At 37.5% G+C, this 18153-nt stretch overlaps 1 protein-coding gene across 3 annotated transcripts in view; it reads right to left on the bottom strand.

Annotated features, from left to right (window-relative positions):
- The window catches only part of LOC104598515 (structural maintenance of chromosomes protein 6B-like), a 105956-nt gene that overhangs the window by 62025 nt on the left and 25778 nt on the right, over window positions 1–18153 (bottom strand). For all 3 annotated transcript variants that reach the window (XM_010260618.3, XM_088890107.1, XM_010260620.3), the window contains 5 exons: window positions 15282–15416; window positions 6564–6640; window positions 6383–6458; window positions 4120–4194; window positions 3557–3661 (listed from right to left, as the gene is read on the bottom strand). In XM_010260618.3, the coding sequence (XP_010258920.1) occupies window positions 3557–3661; window positions 4120–4194; window positions 6383–6458; window positions 6564–6640; window positions 15282–15416 (468 nt within the window). The remainder of the gene's footprint in view (window positions 1–3556; window positions 3662–4119; window positions 4195–6382; window positions 6459–6563; window positions 6641–15281; window positions 15417–18153) is intronic.

Raw genomic sequence — 18153 nt, 5'->3', positions numbered from 1 at the left:
TTATCAATAACATATTTCATTAATTAATCAGAAAAATATTTACAAAGGGGAAGATAAAACTTTCTTATCTTCCAGCTGAGGCTTGAGCCCCCAAGAAAGGAAAAAAGAGTTACAACTGAGCTCAAAGCAAAGAATCCCTCTCCACCCCTTGTTTAGCTAACCCATCAGCAAAAGAGTTAGTTGATCTTTTCACCCAACTGATCTTGACTTCCATCTCTTGAACCAGCCACCTAAATGTCCTCCTCTCATTGCTGTAATTCCATAACCCACTGTTGTCTTTATTCAGCCACCCTACCACCACCTCCAAGTCCCCTTCAATTGGGCCTGAGAACAAGGCTGAAACAATCCCATTCTCATCCCTAAACACACCCCCAGTCTCCGAGTGTCCAGGATTCCCTCTAATACTCCCATCAAAGTTTAGTTTTAAGAAACCAGCTGGTTCACAGATTGCACATTTGAAGGAGGTAACATTGTTTTCTAGAGGAGCAAGAAGAAATTTGTAGCCATAATATAGAACCTAAGTACAAGCTACGGCCCATGAGGTGCCAAAACACCTATGGTTGAAGACCTTGTTAGGTGAGTTGGGCATCATCTTCATCATCTTTAACAGTCTGACAAAGCTCTACTATGATAGCCAGGCAACTATCAATATTGAATACAATCCAAGTCAACATGGCAACACCAAAAATATAGAGGTTGGCAGACATTTCATTACAGAATGTATAGCAAGTAGAGAATTGCACTTACCGTTTGTTAAAGCTGAGTTTCAGTTGGCCAACATTCTGATAAGGCCACTGTTAAGTCTAAACTAAAAGATAACCTATGCAAGCCAGGCACGTAAAACGTTTATCTCAACTCGTGGGGGAGTATTGAGAAGTTAATTACTATGTAATGCAGGGCTAGTAAGGTCATTATGTAATCATGGCAATGCTTGTAACTTCATCATTAATATAAAACCAAATGACCGATGTGGGCCTTAGCACAATTCCTTCTCTTTTCTCTTCTCTCTTCTTCCCCTCAATATATTATATTGAAAGCCCATAGGAACAAAAAAGGAGCATCTGAACCTATACAGTGAAAAACATTACACAGTGAGACCAAAAAAGAATAAAAAAAAGGGAAAGAAAGCCATATGAGAAAGGACCAAGTTACACCCCAAAAGAACAGAGACCAGAAAGGAAAGAAAAGACAGGTATGACTTTGAAAGCAAAGCCCATCAACATCCAAGAACAGAAGTGCCCAACGTCTTTCCTCAAAATCTGATGTTTTTTTTATCAGTTTCCTCAAAATCTGATGTTCTTAAGCCTTTACCTTCAAAGCTTCTTTAATTTATTTCCACCCAAATTGACCAGATTACAACTGCTGGAATGGAAAGCCAAATAACTTCACTTCTTCTATTCAAACGTTTCATCCAACAAGTTTCCAACAATTGCTGAAACTTGGGAAAGCCCAGTAAACATTCAAAGACTTGGAGAAATGGCTCCAAATTTTACATGAGAGTGCAGTGTGCAAATAAAAGTTCAATGACTTAAACTGGATCTGATTCAAAGTCATACAAATAGATACCGTTTAAGGTCAGAAGTCCAGTAACTGACTACAATATCATTCTGCTTCTCATCTGACAGAGTATTGTTGTCCAAAACCCAGAAATACAGGTTCAAATGGCACCCAACAACAAAAGAAAAACAGAGATGAAGAGAAGAGAACAGAGAGAACACACAGATTTACGTGGTTCAGCTTATAGCCCATGTCCACAGGTGAAGGAGCAGAAATAGGGCTAGCAATCTTGACCCCAACCCATTTGACCCAGCCAATCTATTGGCGGGTCAATATGGGTCAAGTAACCCATTAGGGTCAGTGGAAAAGGGTCAGGGTGGGTTGGGTCGAGGGTACCCATTAGGTTTAGGATGGGTTGGGTCGCATAGGTCAGGATGGGTTGGGTCAAAGTCAGCTCTATCTATACTTGCCAGATCCCAAAAAACAGCAGTTGAACTTACTTGAACTCAGACCTCCTAACCCGTCTACATCTCATTACAATTCCAAACCACCACGCCACATTTCATTTTGAGATTAAAAGTGAAATAAAATGGATTTTATTAACTTCCGTGTTCACATGCAATTTTACACAAAAGCACTTCAACAAAAACAATTTTATAAAGTAATTTTATGAAAAGGACTTTTACGAAAGCATTTTACAAAAGTACTTTAAAATGAAAGCACTTTTATAAAAAGTACTTTTACATGAAAGCACATTTATAAAAGTAATTTTACGAAAGTACTTTTACAAAAGCACTTTTACATGAAAATACTTTTACAAAAACATTTACTTTTACACGAAAGCACTTTTACGACAGTACTTTTATGAAAGCACTTTTACGGAAGTACTTTTATAGAAGTACTTTTATCAAAGTACTTTTGCGAAATCACTTTTATAATTTTTGGTATTCTCTGCAATTTTTAGTTTTTTTTTGCATTTTTCGTAATTTTCTGGTGTTTTTTGTATTTTTCTGCAACTTTTTAGTATTTTTTGCACTTTCTGCAATTTTCTACTATTTTCTGCATTTATCTACACTTTTTGCATTTTCGGGTATACAGGCTTACCTAACTCATTTTTGTCACGTGGCAGTCTTGAGAGAGATTATTCTCTCAAAAGTTATTATTTTGGGTATACAGGCCATCCCGACCCATTTTTTGTATTTATAGGTGAGGGTAGGTGGGTTAGTATGGGTGAGGGTGGTTAAGGGTCAATATGGATGGGTTAAGTGGGTCGGGTGGGTCAGGGAGGGGTTAGGGTTAGGGTGGGTTATGACCCTTTAACAAGGACTGATGATGGGTCATGGTGGGTTGGTGGGTCAATATGGATGGGTTGGTATTCAACCCTTACCCAACCCAACCCACCCATTTGCCACCCCTGCAGAAATCCACTTTGTAGTCAACAATGGTGAAGAATACAAAGTTGTGCACACACAACCTCACTCACAAAAAAACCTAAACCCCAAATACACCCAAATAGCTCGACTTCTCTCTCAAGCCAAAAACTAGTAGACAAGAGAAAACCCCAAATCCATAACTCTTCGTATTCGGGCCGAGCCCATGAGCTGCATATGGATCAGGTACCCAAAAAAAAAAAAGTTGTGCTTCCACCACAAACCACTATGAAATTTTGCCTTTGGATTTTTCTCAACTTAATTCAGAGACGGTCATGAAGAGGGTCACGACAAATAATTCGAGGCACAAACATAACAAGTATGATAAAGCCCATAATATTGATTATCCCCAACCTAAAAGCAGCTGCCAGTTGCTTTAATTGAACAAGAAACCAAAGGTGTTTCCCAAGTCATGAAATAATGATAAAATCCTTCTATAAAATGCTGGGAAAAATCCTGAAAGTTGTATTACTACGGAGAAATTTTTATCAGTATTTCAATGTAAAAGTAATATAAAAACTTGATATCTAATGGCTTCTTCAATAAATTCTATCTCCCATGACTATTAGAGTATCAATAGTAGTAAAATCATAAAGACAGAAAATACATGTACATCCATATGCACTCACCACATGAGCCCCAATAGGACCAATTGGGGGCCTTCTGAATTTTTTATGGTGTCTCTCAATTGCACGTAAGAGATAGCTTACTCTCTCTCCTCCAAAAGCTGTTACCTGTTGAGACAGGAAATGATGTCATACATCCAAGATGATAAATGTGCATAAGAAAATTCTGCTAAATACAACCATATGACATTCTAGCCTTCAGAGACATAACAATAGACATATGGTGGACCTAGTGGAAATTAAGAAGGGATAATGAGGCCCAGTTAAGGTTGGCTAAATCTCAAATCCAAGACCTTAAAGTTCACTAATCATGATAAAGATGTCAAGATCAACATGGAAAAGACAGGTCTAGTCAAGTAGAGGCAGCTTTGGGATGAGAAATGCCATCCTGCATGGACATGGGTGGAGTGGCTAAGTCGGGGCAACAAATAGGTACCCCAGTACACATGCATCCATGTTTCATGTAATGATCCTATAAGAAAGTCCGGCTGATGTACCCTCAAGAATATATCTCAAACTGAAGACTGACTTTAAAGAGTTCACCTACCTAACAATTACATCAGTACCTTGTTTGTTTTATGCTGCTCAAGTTCACAAATTTGAGAACGTATTTCACGAAACTTTTTCTCATTATAATCGATCTGAAACATCAAGAAACAAATCAGTTAAAATATAAGCAAGATTGAGCAAAGTGAAACTTTTAGATTCCCACCATTATCTTGTTAAAACCAAGAACATAAGACCAATTTTAAAATTATTCAACTGAGCTTACAACCAAAAAAATAATGTTTATGCAACTAGGTAAAAAAGAAAGAAAGTTGAACATAAAAAGAGACTAACTAGTGGAAACAAAAACAAAAGGAACAAAATTGAAATATCAAATCTAGAAGCTGGCATTGATAAATTTTTGAGAAGCTAACGAGACGCTTATGGATTCTATGAGACAAGCACTCAAAAACCAAGATTAAATTCATATGAATTCTATGAGACATTCATAAATTTTATGAAGCCCAATGATTAAATTCATATGCAAGCACTCAAAAACCAACTCAAGAAGCATGAATAAATGCTAAGCTCTACAGAAGTCACTCAACCTCTAATTCCAGGTTCCTAAAACCCATTGTTTTGTCAAAAATCAAAAACCATTGACTTGGTCAGAACCCATTTGACTAAAATTATCCAACTTTTATGAAAGTAGATTATTTAGACTACTAATATATCATTGAATATTAAACAGATTATAAATTATAATTAAACAGAATATATTTTATTGTGAAGTAAATAATTGCTATATTAATTTAAGGGTAAAATACAAAAACCTCCCCTGAAGTTTCTGACAATCATAAAAACCTCCCCTATCGTTTCATTTTAACAAATATCTCCCCTGAACTTTTGAGAAACTCAACAAAAACCTTCCTTCCGTAACTGTCCTAGACGGAAAACGTTAGATTGATGCACCAGTTTTTTTCCAAATATCCATTCTACCTTTTTATAAATTATTTTACATACAAAATTACTGAAATAATCCCATTTTAACTCAACAAAAAAACATATTTCGGTAATTTTGTATGTAAAATTACTCAAATGATCGTTAAAAGAGGTTTTTATTGAGTTAAAATGGGGTTATTTCAATAATTTTGTATGTAAAATAATTTATAAAAGGTTAGAATGGGTATTTGGAAAAAACTGGTGCATCAATCTAACGTTTTCCGTCTGGGACAATGACGAAAGGGAGGTTTTTGTTGAGTTTCTCAAATGTTCAGGGGAGATATTTGTTAAAATGAAACAATAGGGGAGGCTCTTATGATTGTAAGAAACTTCAGGGGAGGTTTTTGTATTTTACCCATTAAATTAAGTTAATTATGTTATAAATTGTAATGATAGGATTTGAATTTTTAATAATCTTTATAATTTAATTTCAATATACATAAGGTATATAAAATTATAGTTAAATTGAAATGGATAAAGATATAGATAGAGTTGATGAATGTTAGGCAATTTAATGGAGTAATTGAGAGGAGAAAGAATTACTTGCATGGGTTATTGGAGGATAAAGAGTTAATAGCATAATTAATGAGGAAGGATAACTAAAGAAGTTAAGGAAAAAGAGAGAGAGAGGGAGTTAATAGTGAGTTAATGAGGAGAGATAAAATTCTTAAAGGTGATTGGCTGAAAAATTCCAAAAAAAAAACAGAGCAGAAGGTTGACAACTCAGATCATTCCATTTTAATATACAGATATAGATAAGTGGTTGATCAAATGTTGGCTAGTCAAAACATTTTGAATGCAGATCCACAGGCTCATCTTTAATCTTAGATTTCCATCTACTTTTCATCTTTTGCTCCCCCAACATATTAGTACTTTATATTGCATCAGAATGACAAAGTCGAAAGAAAAAGCACTCAGTGAACATATATGAAAGAGATAAAAGCAAGAGATGAAGAGTTAGTAAAAGAAGCCTACAACTGAGAACATATTGTTATTGGAATAATCAGATATAATACCTTTACAGGAAAAGGAATAACAACAAAAGACATATATCATGCTACAGCTACAGAACTTTATATGGTCATCACTCATCACGATAACTATAAAATAGGCATCCAAACTAATGTAGACATTTTCCTATAACCAAATTTTGCAGAAAGAGAGCTGTAGATGAAGCCATAGCAAGAGCGTTGTCATATAACGGCATCCTCCAAAAGAAATTTCAAGCAAAGCATTTAAAACATAGAAGAGAGAAGATAATAAATCCGTGTGACAGGTGATAGAACTCAATAGCATATCTGTCATTTATAAATTTAAGATAAATCCAAGAGACATGCACACCTCAAAAACAATTTTCTTGATTTCACTTGTTATGGTCAATATGTCTTCAGAAAGGGAATTCTCTTCTTCCATCAATCTGAAATGATTCATTGCTACGGTTAAGAGAAACTGAAAGCAGTACAAGGCAAAATATATACAGACTATCTGGAATGGGCACATTGATGAACAATAAGAAAATAACCTTGTAAAATGTAAATTGGCCACAACAACTTCATCTTCTAGTCCTTTCAGTCTTTCTTCCATCTCACATTCTTCAGCCTTCCAGAAATGACAAATACAGTATAAGTCACATCCTATCGCTGCTTGGCATAAGTAATAAAATCAAATCTGCATGCCCAACAATCAAATCATAATGCAATTTCACATTCATATTAAGAAAGACTTAAGAGCCCCACTATGGTATCAAAAGGCATGGTACCTAACAACTTAATAACCAATCAATTGGTATTTCATTCAAATTCACCTTGGATTCTGATTGGTAAAACTCCTTTAGGTACCATACAAAATTGCCAAGATTAAAATGTCATTTCTTAGTAGATGTTGTGACACTAAATGTGTCATTTCTGTCAATACATATCAATATAGGCTATGCATATTGTACCGGGGTTTCATGATTAAGTTCTAAATATCATCTTGTTGAACACCAATGGATCATTTATAGCTGAACCTGACATATTGAATCAATTTAAACAGTTATGCTAAATTGTTCATATTGCATTATGGTCTCATAATTAAATTCTATAACCCTTTCTTGTATAACTCTGATAGATACAAATAATTTATAGCTAGACCTCAATGGCTGAGTCAATTAAGACAATATCTTGACCAAATAGCTTGTCTTGAAAAGTAAACCAAGACTGTCAAAACTTCCCCTTAAGCAAGTTCCAGATCACTTTGCCTGGAAGGAACTAATGTAATAATCCGATAACAAAACAAAAAATAAATAGGCCTTGAACATAACAAAGACCCCCTCCCCCAATCAAAACCGGTAGCATTTCAAGAATCTCATCAAGAACATATAGAAGGCACAAAGAATCTCACTACTATAAACACTTAAACAAGTGAGAAATATCTTGACCAAATAGCTTGTCTTGACAACTAAACCAAGACTGTCAAAACTTCCCCTTAAGCAAGTCCCAGCTCGCTTTGCCTGGAAGAAATAATGTAACAATCTGATAACAAAACAAAAAATACATAGGCCTTAAACATAAGAAAGACCCCACCAATCAAAACCTGTAGCATTTCAAGAATCTCATCAAGAACATATAAAAGGCACAAAGAATCTCACTACTAGAAACACTTAAACAAGTGAGCAATATGCATCACCTAGGATCTTCAATCAAAACAAATTAGCTCACAATCAAAGAATCATTCATGAATTATCATCTTGTAATTGTTAAATCTGATGTTCCTTCAGCTTCCAACTATACATTCAACAGTTCCCGCTAGCACACTAAACAAGAGTGTCCTTGTAATTAGCCCCAAATAAATCCTTATTAAATTGTAATGAACATATAACAAAAAATAGAATCAAACTCAACCTTACAGGGAAGATTTACAACCTTATTAGGAGTTGCAATAACTGGATAAATAGGGGCACTCACTCTAGAGGCCCTGCAAACCTCCAGAATCAAAATTGCCCACTCCAGAATGATCCAACTTCCAAGAAAACTAGAAATACCTGTGTGCCACCGCAGATTCCACCCAATATACAAACATAAAAATCGTTTCATTCTTAATTATTTAGGAAATGCTTCAAGACATCTTTCTTCATCTCAATGACTCCTTGTATTACTTAGCATCACTAGTATCATTCATTGTTTTAAAAGTCAGTGAGATGAGGCAGAGCCAAACTGCCTTGCCTCAGCTGCCTTGTGGCAAAAGGCAGATACCTCATCAAAATAGCATCGAACTTAAGAGCATATTAATGTAAAATACTTTGCAAAATTGAAGAAAACTTGGTTGGTTACAAATAAAATAAAACAATTTACACTCAAAAAATCTCTCATAGTATATCTCTCTCTTAAACCAAAAATCTCTTCACTATTTTCTTACTTAATTTAATAATCCTAATGTGCAACTCTATGTCTCGATGTACTGTATGTGAGAATAGCATCTCCATTGTTATGTTCACCCATGATACATGACATGGGACTGACCAACCCGAAACTAAAAATGGTAGTAATGAATTTTCTTTAAACCAAAAAATAAATAAGAAATTATCAACACAATAAAGAAATTGAGCAAAATTATTAAGTTCTTTTTATCCACTCTCACTTAGAAGCCATTTAGTTCCAATAAAGAAGTCGTATATGATGAAAAAATATTCATTTGAACACTTTATAAAATTATTTACACTGAAAATTAGAATAAAATGCATGTAAATTGAGTAAAGAGATTATTTTATTAAGGTAGAAAAGTTTATTAATATAAAATAAAATTTCAAAAACATAGAACTCATATTAAAACGAATATATATATAAGATAAGTAAATATAAATTGGCCAATTAAAAATAAATTGTACCCAAAATGCATAAAAAATTACAAATAAACTTACTAATTTAGTAATATATAAATGAATAAACTAACATCTACATAAAAGTACAAAAATATTCAATTTATGTAGATAAGCTTAGATGTTGAAAACAAAGTTTCTAAACATAATATTCATATTAAAAAGAAAATATATAAATTGGTTATAAAAAAAACAAATTGTACTCAAGCATATTAAAACTATAATAAATAAACATATTGGACATTGCACTTATATGCATAATGACTAAAAAATTATATGCAGATCAGAATTTTAAGAAGGAAGGTAAAATCTGAACCTTTAGATTAGAATATTAGGTCATGCTAGGTTATATATTTGATAGGAGAAAGGAGACAACTTTAGCTAAGTGTCTCACTTTCAATAAACATTAGAGGAGAGCAGACCTTGGAGTATCCAAACTGCCTGATTTGCTCTCTTGTGCTGGAGACAGCTAATCATATTTTTCTGCACTGCTTCTTGGCTAGGATTTGGGGTCCCTTGCTTGCTACCTTTGGGTGGATTAAAAAAGAGAAAATTCCCTGGCAAAAACCAAAATCCGCTAAACAAAATTTTATTATTTGTCTTGATTAATTAAAGAAAACAATGACAACACTTCAAATATGGTACATCCAAGAAGTAGATTTAAGAAAGAGAGTAGAGAGAAGAGAAATGGTGAGAATGGAAAAATCAGTTAAGAGAGGGAAAACTTCTTGGGGTGCATACACCTCTCTCTCTCTCTCTCTCTCTCCTCTCCAACCGTCATCTTTTTCGGGAGGGCGAGCTCCCTCGAACCAGCTCATCGGCCACCCAGAAAGAGCAGGGTCTTAACAATTGGTATTAGAGCCTAGCTACGATGCCGACCACCAGATCCTCGTCTGCAGAGGAACGTATTGACCACATAGAAGGTGAAGTCCGCCAGACCACCAGTGAGTTGAGGGAAATCAAGGAGACTCTCTCAGCTCCTGTAGGCTTGTTCGAGCAAATCTCGGTAGGACCCAGAACCCCAAAGGCAGAAGGATCAAGCAGCAGCGGCGCATGGCGAGGAGTGTACCCAGTCAAGGTTGCTAAAATCGACTTTCCTCTGTACTCAGGTGTTGATCCCATCCCCGTTATGTGGTACCAATGGTACCAGAAACCTACCCTCAGACCACCTGGCTAGACCTTACCAAAGCACTACGTGTGAGGTTCGGGCCTTCTAGGTATGACTTATGAGAACTTTAATGAATCACTCTCCCGAGTGAAGCAGACTAGTACGGTAAGAGAATACCAGAAGGACTTTGAAAGGTTAGCCACCCGGGTTCATGGTTGGCCGGAGACAGCCCTAGTGGATTGCTTTATAGGCGGCTTAAGGGATGAGATAAGAATAGAAGTGAACACCATACAGCCGACCACCTTGATGGTGGCAGTGGGCCTGGCCAAGCTCCAGGAAGAAAGGTTGGACAAATTACAGAAGTTGGGGAGGCCAAATGGGCCTTAGGTGGGCTTGAATCAGAAAGAATCTTACCCCAAGATTGACTCAAAACCAGGACCTCTACTAACAGCACCCACCACCACCCAAAACCAGGACCTCTACTACAACAACGATGAAAAGTCCGTTCCTGGCCACAAATGCGAGACCCAACAAGTGTTCCTACTACAAGTAAAAGGGGGAGAGGACCCGGATACCCCAACGGGAGACCCGGGTGTACAACAAATGGAGGTGGTACCGGAGGAGGAATAGTACGTCATATCCCTATAGGCTTTGGCAAGTTATCAGGCCCCCAGGACCGTGTGAGTGAAGGGGCTGATAGCAGGGAAGAGCGTTGTTGTCCCGAATGACAGTGGGATCTCTTTGAACTTTATTACTCCTCGGTTGGCTGATCAACTAGGGTTAGCAGTAGAACCGGTTTCCCAATTTGTTGTAAACGTGGCAAATGGCCACCAAATCACATGTGATGGGAGGTGCAAAGCTATAGAGTTGTGGATTTAGGGGTACCAATTCAAAGTGGGCCTACATCCATTAGAGTCCACAGGGGCTGATATTGTCCTGGGCATACAATGGCTAAAATTGTTGGGCCCAGTGGTGTGTGACTGGACCGAATTGACCATGCAGTTCACCTATGATGGTAAACCTTATACACTGAAGGGGGTTAAGGCCCAGCCCATAGCCACGGGAAGTTTGCAAGTCGTCCTCAAGGCCTGCCAACATGACTCAACACCCTTGCTGATGAACATGGGCTTAATGCATGCTGGGCCCACTCCACTCACAGGAGGTAATGACCCAACTCCAGTTACTACTTCGAGCCTATTCGGATGTTTTCCAAGAATCCACTACATTACCACCCCCTCGAGCCCATGACCATCGGATCCCCATCCAACCAGGAGCCCCATCCGCCAATGTCAGACCCTACCGCTACCCCCATTGCCAAAGAGTGGAAGTAGAGCGAATGGTGACAGAGCTGTTAGACAAAGGATTAATTCGGCCCATCAACAATCCATACACATCACCAGTGATTTTGGTGAGAAAGAAAGACGGGAGTTGGAGGTTTTGCGTGGATTACAAAGCCCTGAACTGCATTACGGTCAAGGACGGGTACCCCATACCACTGATTGAAGAATTGTTTGGTGAACTGGGCCAAGCTAAGTATTTTTCAAAGATGGACCTATGGTCAGGCTACCATTAGATCCGGGTCCATCCAGATGACATCCACAAAACTGCCTTCAAAACCTCAGATGGACATTTTGAGTTCCTTGTGATGCCATTTGGGTTGACCAATGCCCCTTCTTCATTCCAGAGGATTATGAACGGAATTTTTAAACCTTACCTGCGTCTCTTTGTTCTGGTGTTCTTTGATGACATACTAGTTTATAGTTCCAGTTGGGCTTCTCACTTGGAACACTTGCAATGTGTGTTAAACTTACTACAGCAGCACCAACTATTTGCTAAGCCCTCAAAATGCTCGTTTGGATATACCCAAATTAGTTACTTGGGCCACATCATTTTTGGAGGGCAGGTAGGCACAGACCCTGAGAAGACTGAATGCATGATCTCCTGGGCCTGGCCCAACTCCCCAAAAGCTCTTAGGGGGTTCTTGGGGTTAACAAGTTACTACCAGAGGTTTATTAAGGGGTATGGAATACTTGTAACACCTCTCACCCAACTGCTTAAAAAGCATTCATTCAAATGGGATCAGAAGTTAGAAGAAGCCTTTCAAGCACTTAAGGAAGCTGTCACCTCACCTCCTACACTAGCTCTTCCTAACTTTGAGCTGGAGTTCATAGTAGAGTATGATGCTTCGGGTACCGGAATTGGTGCAGTCCTGATGCAGCAGGGCCAGCCCTTGGCCTACTTCAACAAGGTCCTCTCTCCGCAAGCCCAAGCCAAGTCCACCTACGAGAAGGAGCTTATGGCTATCGCCCTAGTAGTCCAAAAATGGAGAGCTTACCTGTTGGGTCGGCGGTTCATTGTCAGGACTGACCACCGCATTATCAAGCACTTATTGGAGCAACGAGTTTTGGGCCTTGACCATCATAAATGGGCCTACAAGCTGATGGGGTATGATTTTGCTATTGAATACAAGTCGGGACCTTCTAAGGCAGTAGCAGGCGCCCTCTCTAGAGCTGAAAGCATGTGCTTATTGGGCCTGTCTCGGCTGAGCTACCCATTGTCATCACAACTAAAACAGGAAGCCCAGGACAATCCCCAATTAACCCAAATACGGGCCCAGGTCCTGAGTGGGATAGAATACACTCTATGGCAACCAAGTGAACATCCTTGATAACATGCATGTACAAACAATTATTACAACATATAAATCTCTAGCCGACTCATGCACATGTATGATAACCTTCCAACCCAAAATAGAAGCATCCCCTTGTTTGCTTGTCTTCAAGTATCTATCCATCTGAAGCTAATAAATGGGCATGCCCACAGATTTCACACCAGTATGCTTGTATCCTCCAAAAACTCCAGGGCCTCCAGAAAACATGCCACGCATGGATCGAACTACCTCAATGCCTAGAAAATACCTTAGTACTCACGTCTTTAATTTCAAATAAAATTCTAAGGAAGAACATCAGCTGCTCAATTTTTTTTTATCAATAACAACCTTTTATTAAACTTTCAATATAGAAAGAAGTACAGAGGGAGGGGTAAATTCTCTTAATCCTCCCCAAAGAAAAATAATTCAATTACAAAATGCCCAAAAACAGTTGTTCCCTTCCCACCCCTTGTTTAGCAAGGGTATCGGAAAAAGAATTAGCACACCTCTTAATCTACTAAAACTGAATCTCCACATCTTGTGCTAGCCGATTGAACATTCTTTTTTCATTAGAAAACTTCCAAAGACCTTTCTTTTCTTCTTGAAGCCATCCTATAACCAACTTTGAATCCCCCTTTTTTTTCATGAATGATAATAAATTTATTAATTCAGAAGCAGATTTAGAGTGAGTTCATACAACATCCCAGGGAGAGGTGCGAGCTGCAGCCCCTTCTTGAATCTTACAAGTAAACTAGGAAACAAAAGCAAGAATCACAACTGAGCCCAAAACAATTCTCCCCTATTTACCCCTCGCTTGGCTAACACATCTGACAAAGTATTTGCTGATCTCCCCACCCACTATACAGTGACCAACATATTCCTTGTCAACCAACTAAATTTCTTCATTTCATTCTTGTAACACCACATAGCCTCTTCAGGATTTTTCAACCAACCCACCACCACTTTGGAATCCCCCTCGATTGTTAGGTGTTGTACCCCCATTCCGGATAATCCTGGATTTCCCATGCTACTTCCATCAAAGTTCAACTTCAGTGAGCCTTCGGATGGAGGAGACCATCCCTTCAACAAAAATCCCCTTCAATAATGAGTTTGCTGCAGCCCAGCTCCCTCGCCTTCTTAATTCCTTCATCACAGCCAGAATCTCAGCTCATAGAGAATCGCCCACATCAGCTGCTCAATTTCAGCCCAATTATTTTTCTATCACAACAGTATCATCTACATACCCAATTTCGGCCAAGTTCATTATATGATTTATGTATCATGGAGCACAAATAAAATACCACATATGATAATGTGACTGCACCGCCCTTTTCTTGCCTAAGAATGCACCAAAAATGTATGCAAAAAGGTGCAATGTAAAAGCAGCCCCTAGAAAGGAATTGTCACTTAGACACCCACCTAAGCATCATCTTGATCATTTTGAAGGTGGTGATGCATGTCAGTACTTCAACCAATGAAAAAAAAAGGATTAAGGATACAAGTTCCTTCATAGTGGTTGCACTCATGCTTTGCAATTACAATATTAGTGCACATTTCACCATGTAGAAATTGTGAAATTTCACTGATATTTCACTAAATTTGCTAAGATATTTGGAAATTCTAAAAACTCAAGAAAGTTTTCTAGAAACACATAATTAGTTAATAAACCTTCATGAAATCATTACAAGTATAATTGCACATTAAAGCTCAAAAACTATAGCAAAGAACTATATAAATCGACTAGGAGAAAATTAACAGACTAATAGGTATCTTTCTCTGTGTCTCCCTTTTAGTCTTTTAGACATCTTCTCTTCATTAAATATGTTACTTTTTTATCAGCTTAAATATGTCACTTATTTTCCATTTTGACTTTTGTCTTTTTTGGTAACTACATGTTTTGGTTAGATTGAAAATACACTTTAGTAGTTATATGCATCTTTCCTTTTTCTTTTGAACCTAGTAAGTGAATAATATCAAAATAGTAAGCCAATTTTTTATTGGAAAAATAGTAAGACAATAATCTAATAACCAATTCCCCATTAATTTTTTTGGGGAAACATTTTAAAAAAAAAATGTGATGATTTTAATGAAATATCGAAAAGTGTTTAATAATATTCTAAAATTTTAAACATTAAATATATAGTTTAACAATGAAACCTGAAATATCGCCAACATATCAGCAAAATATCAGAGATATTTGGAAAAAAATATTCCCTGAAAGTTTCGCATTGTCACCTAGCAAAATGGGGATATTTCATGGAAATCTTGCTAAATATCACCAATACTTGCACTTACTCTTCATTCAGGAAAAGAAATAGTTTACTATTTTAGTTCAAGGAAGAAGATATTATCCCTTCAAGTGAGAATAAACTACAAAATCTAGTTTTAGTCAAGTTTTTCTAGCATTTTAGTGACTAATCATGTATGGACTGAAAAATTGTAATATGCAAATGTCCCTAAGCTCTAAAATGAATGAAAAGAAAGTAAGCTGCATAAAGCAATAAAAGATGACAGTTAAAATATCAAGTCGGAGATGCACAAATAGAACAAGGAGTTGCAATTTTAGAATTACTAAACCTAACAAAAAAAGAGGTACTGTAATTCACAAGTCAAAAAGAACAGCAACCTGTGTATTTTTTACATGTTGCTCCTGAATATCAGAGATTTGTTGCTCAAGCTTTTGAACATCCTTGACCAGGTTATTAATAAGGTTAATTTTGCGCTTCTGTTCCTCCTCTAGTTCAAGCCTCTTTTTTGTAGCCTAAGAAGCAGCATTTGCATATGTAATATAAGAATCCATAACTGTAAGATTCTAGGGCTTATCAAGAAAAGTTTGCAGACAACTTTACAAGTTAAAGACAACCAAGATGACAACAAACTAAACAAAAAATTATAATAGATACAAAGTGGAAGTGGATAGAATCAACATGCATGAGTAGAGCATCATCTGACGGATTGCCAAAGGTGGAATATCAAGAAGTGATATTCCAGGCCAAGGCATCCTTGTTTCTCTGTTATTGTTTTCCCCTTTTTGGTGGAGTTCTGGGGTTGAGTCTATTTTACAGTAATATCATTTATAGATGCAATTTAATATTATTGCTCTCTGGATGATAATTTGAGTAGATGGCATCACATAGACATAGATTCTTCAACAAGGTGAAACATTATCCCCATGGCTCCGCTCCGCACCCCCTGTAGCTGAATCTGATGGTTGCTTGTTAGATGTAGACAATAGTCAAAAAGGGTACTTATGTGACTTGCCTACGAAGAGTAGGGATATTTTTGTCAGTCTCTTTCTGCTTAAGGGTAAAAAGGCCATTTCAATGGCTGAGTTCTTATTCTACATTAATTCTTTTCTCTTCCCCTCCTCTGTTATTCCTCCTTCCTACTTTACACTGTCATCTTTATTTTTTCTCATTGATCAAAACCTTGGTAACAGAGCAAGTGAAAATAATTCTTCCTCTAATGATTCTTTTCATCTGTGCACATGAGGAAGACCTTATGACTCCAGTTAGTGGCATAAAGGTAGAGTAAGAGCACTGACCAATTGTGTTCTATCTTGGACCTAATTTTTAGAGATGCTTAAGTGATTTTTTTAGATTCTTATTCTGCCTGCGTATGTTAACCTAGAGAGGATCTTCAGAAGTTTTCCAGAAAAACCGGTTAGGCTTGTAGATTAAATCTAGTCAGGCTGGCTATGAAAGTTTGATCCAGAAGATATTTCTTGAATGCCAGAATCAATCAGTGAGTGATTTGAAAGAATTGAAGGTTATGTGAGGATCCCGGCGCCTATGTTTTACCACTGCCCATAACTAGTGAGATAGAATTTGTAGGAGGAAGTCTCCCTATGCTTCAGGTGATACCTAGGAAAGATTGCTGCTACTAAGCTATATTCTTTTGTCTTGGGGTGGTTGTTTGGGTGGATTCTTGGCAATAAGCAGTTGTTGGTGTTATCTTTTTTTAATTGTTAAGGTGACCTGTTGATACAGAATCCAGTAGTGCTAGTTCAAGTTCCATGGTATAGGAAGCAATTTTGGTACTTGATCCTATGCACATACCCATCACTTCTAAAGCTTGATGGTACAAATACCAATGGGCTCAATTGAAAAAGTTTAGAATAGGTGGACCCGTCAAAGAGAAAAAAAAATGGGATACTTGACTGAAAAGGAACCTAAACCAGATAATGACAATCCAAAATATGCTAAGTGGGAGCAAGAGAATCTTCTGGTAATGTCATGGCTTGTGCTTTCCATGTAGCCATGCATAAGTAGAAATAGTTTATTCTTGCCTACAGCAAAGGCAATTTGAGATAAAGTGAAGGAGACTTATTCCCACATATTACTGGTTTCTTTATTTAGTATCTAATACATGAGAAAACAGCAACTCTGCATATGTACTAGAAGTATTGAGTTGAAGAATATTAACACATAAAGCGCATACAGGTAAGGTTATCGTCAATTAATTTTCACTTTTTCTAGGTTTTTCATTTCATCTATTCTCTTATTAATCTACTCATTTTGCATGTGGAAATCCTAATATTATTGAAACGTCTTCAGTAGATGTTCAAGACTGCTATCAGCCTTGAACCCTAATAGATTTCAGGTTCGAAAAAGGAGAAAAAGGTATAGAGGAGAGGGGAGAAAGAGTAGAGAGAGAGTGGGACCACAGCTGTGGGGCCCACATCAGTGTTCTCTACACTCCCCCTCAAGTTGGGAATAAATGTTCATCATTCCCAACTTGGATACATCCGCCTCTAGCTTCTTTCTTGATACGGCTTTGGTGAGGATATCTGCTAGTTGCATACTGGATGTGATGTAAGGGAGGCATACTTCTTGAGATGAGACCCTCTCTCGTACAAAATGTCGGTCAACTTCAATGTGTTTCGTTCTGTCATGCTGCACTGGATTATGTGCTATATTAATAGTTGCTTGATTATCACAATACAGCACCAGAGGCTTCTCATACTCAATACCCAACTCCTCAAGTAGAGATCTCAGCCATAGGATTTCAACCACTCCGTTAGCCATTGACCTGTATTCTGCTTCGGCACTAGATCGGGAGACAACACTCCGTTTCATACTTCTCCAAGAGACAATATTACCTCCCACAAGAGCACAATATCCTGAGGTAGACCTTCTATCATCAACACTCCCAGCCCAATCGGCATTCGTATAGACCTCCCACCTTCATGTGGTTATTGTTCTTGAACAGTATACCCCTACCCGGGCATCTCTTCAAGTATGCTAATATCCTTTCTGCCGCAAGAAGATGTGTACTTTTAGGAGAATGCATGTACTGGCTGACAACACTAACAGCATAAGTAATATCTGGTCGAGTGAGGCAGAGATATAGGAGCTTTCCTACCAATCGCTGGAACATAACCTTGTCTTCAAGAGGCTCCCCACTCTCTGCACTAATCCTGTGGTTCTGTTCAATGGGTGTATCCGCAGGCTTGACACCTAACTTTCCAGTTTCTGCCAGCAGATCTACAACATATT

This window comes from Nelumbo nucifera, chromosome 6, assembly GCF_055504915.1.
Source record: "Nelumbo nucifera cultivar China Antique chromosome 6, China Antique-T2T, whole genome shotgun sequence".
Classification (NCBI taxonomy): Eukaryota; Viridiplantae; Streptophyta; class Magnoliopsida; order Proteales; family Nelumbonaceae; genus Nelumbo; species Nelumbo nucifera.
This window is presented reverse-complemented; position numbering and strand designations above follow the sequence as displayed.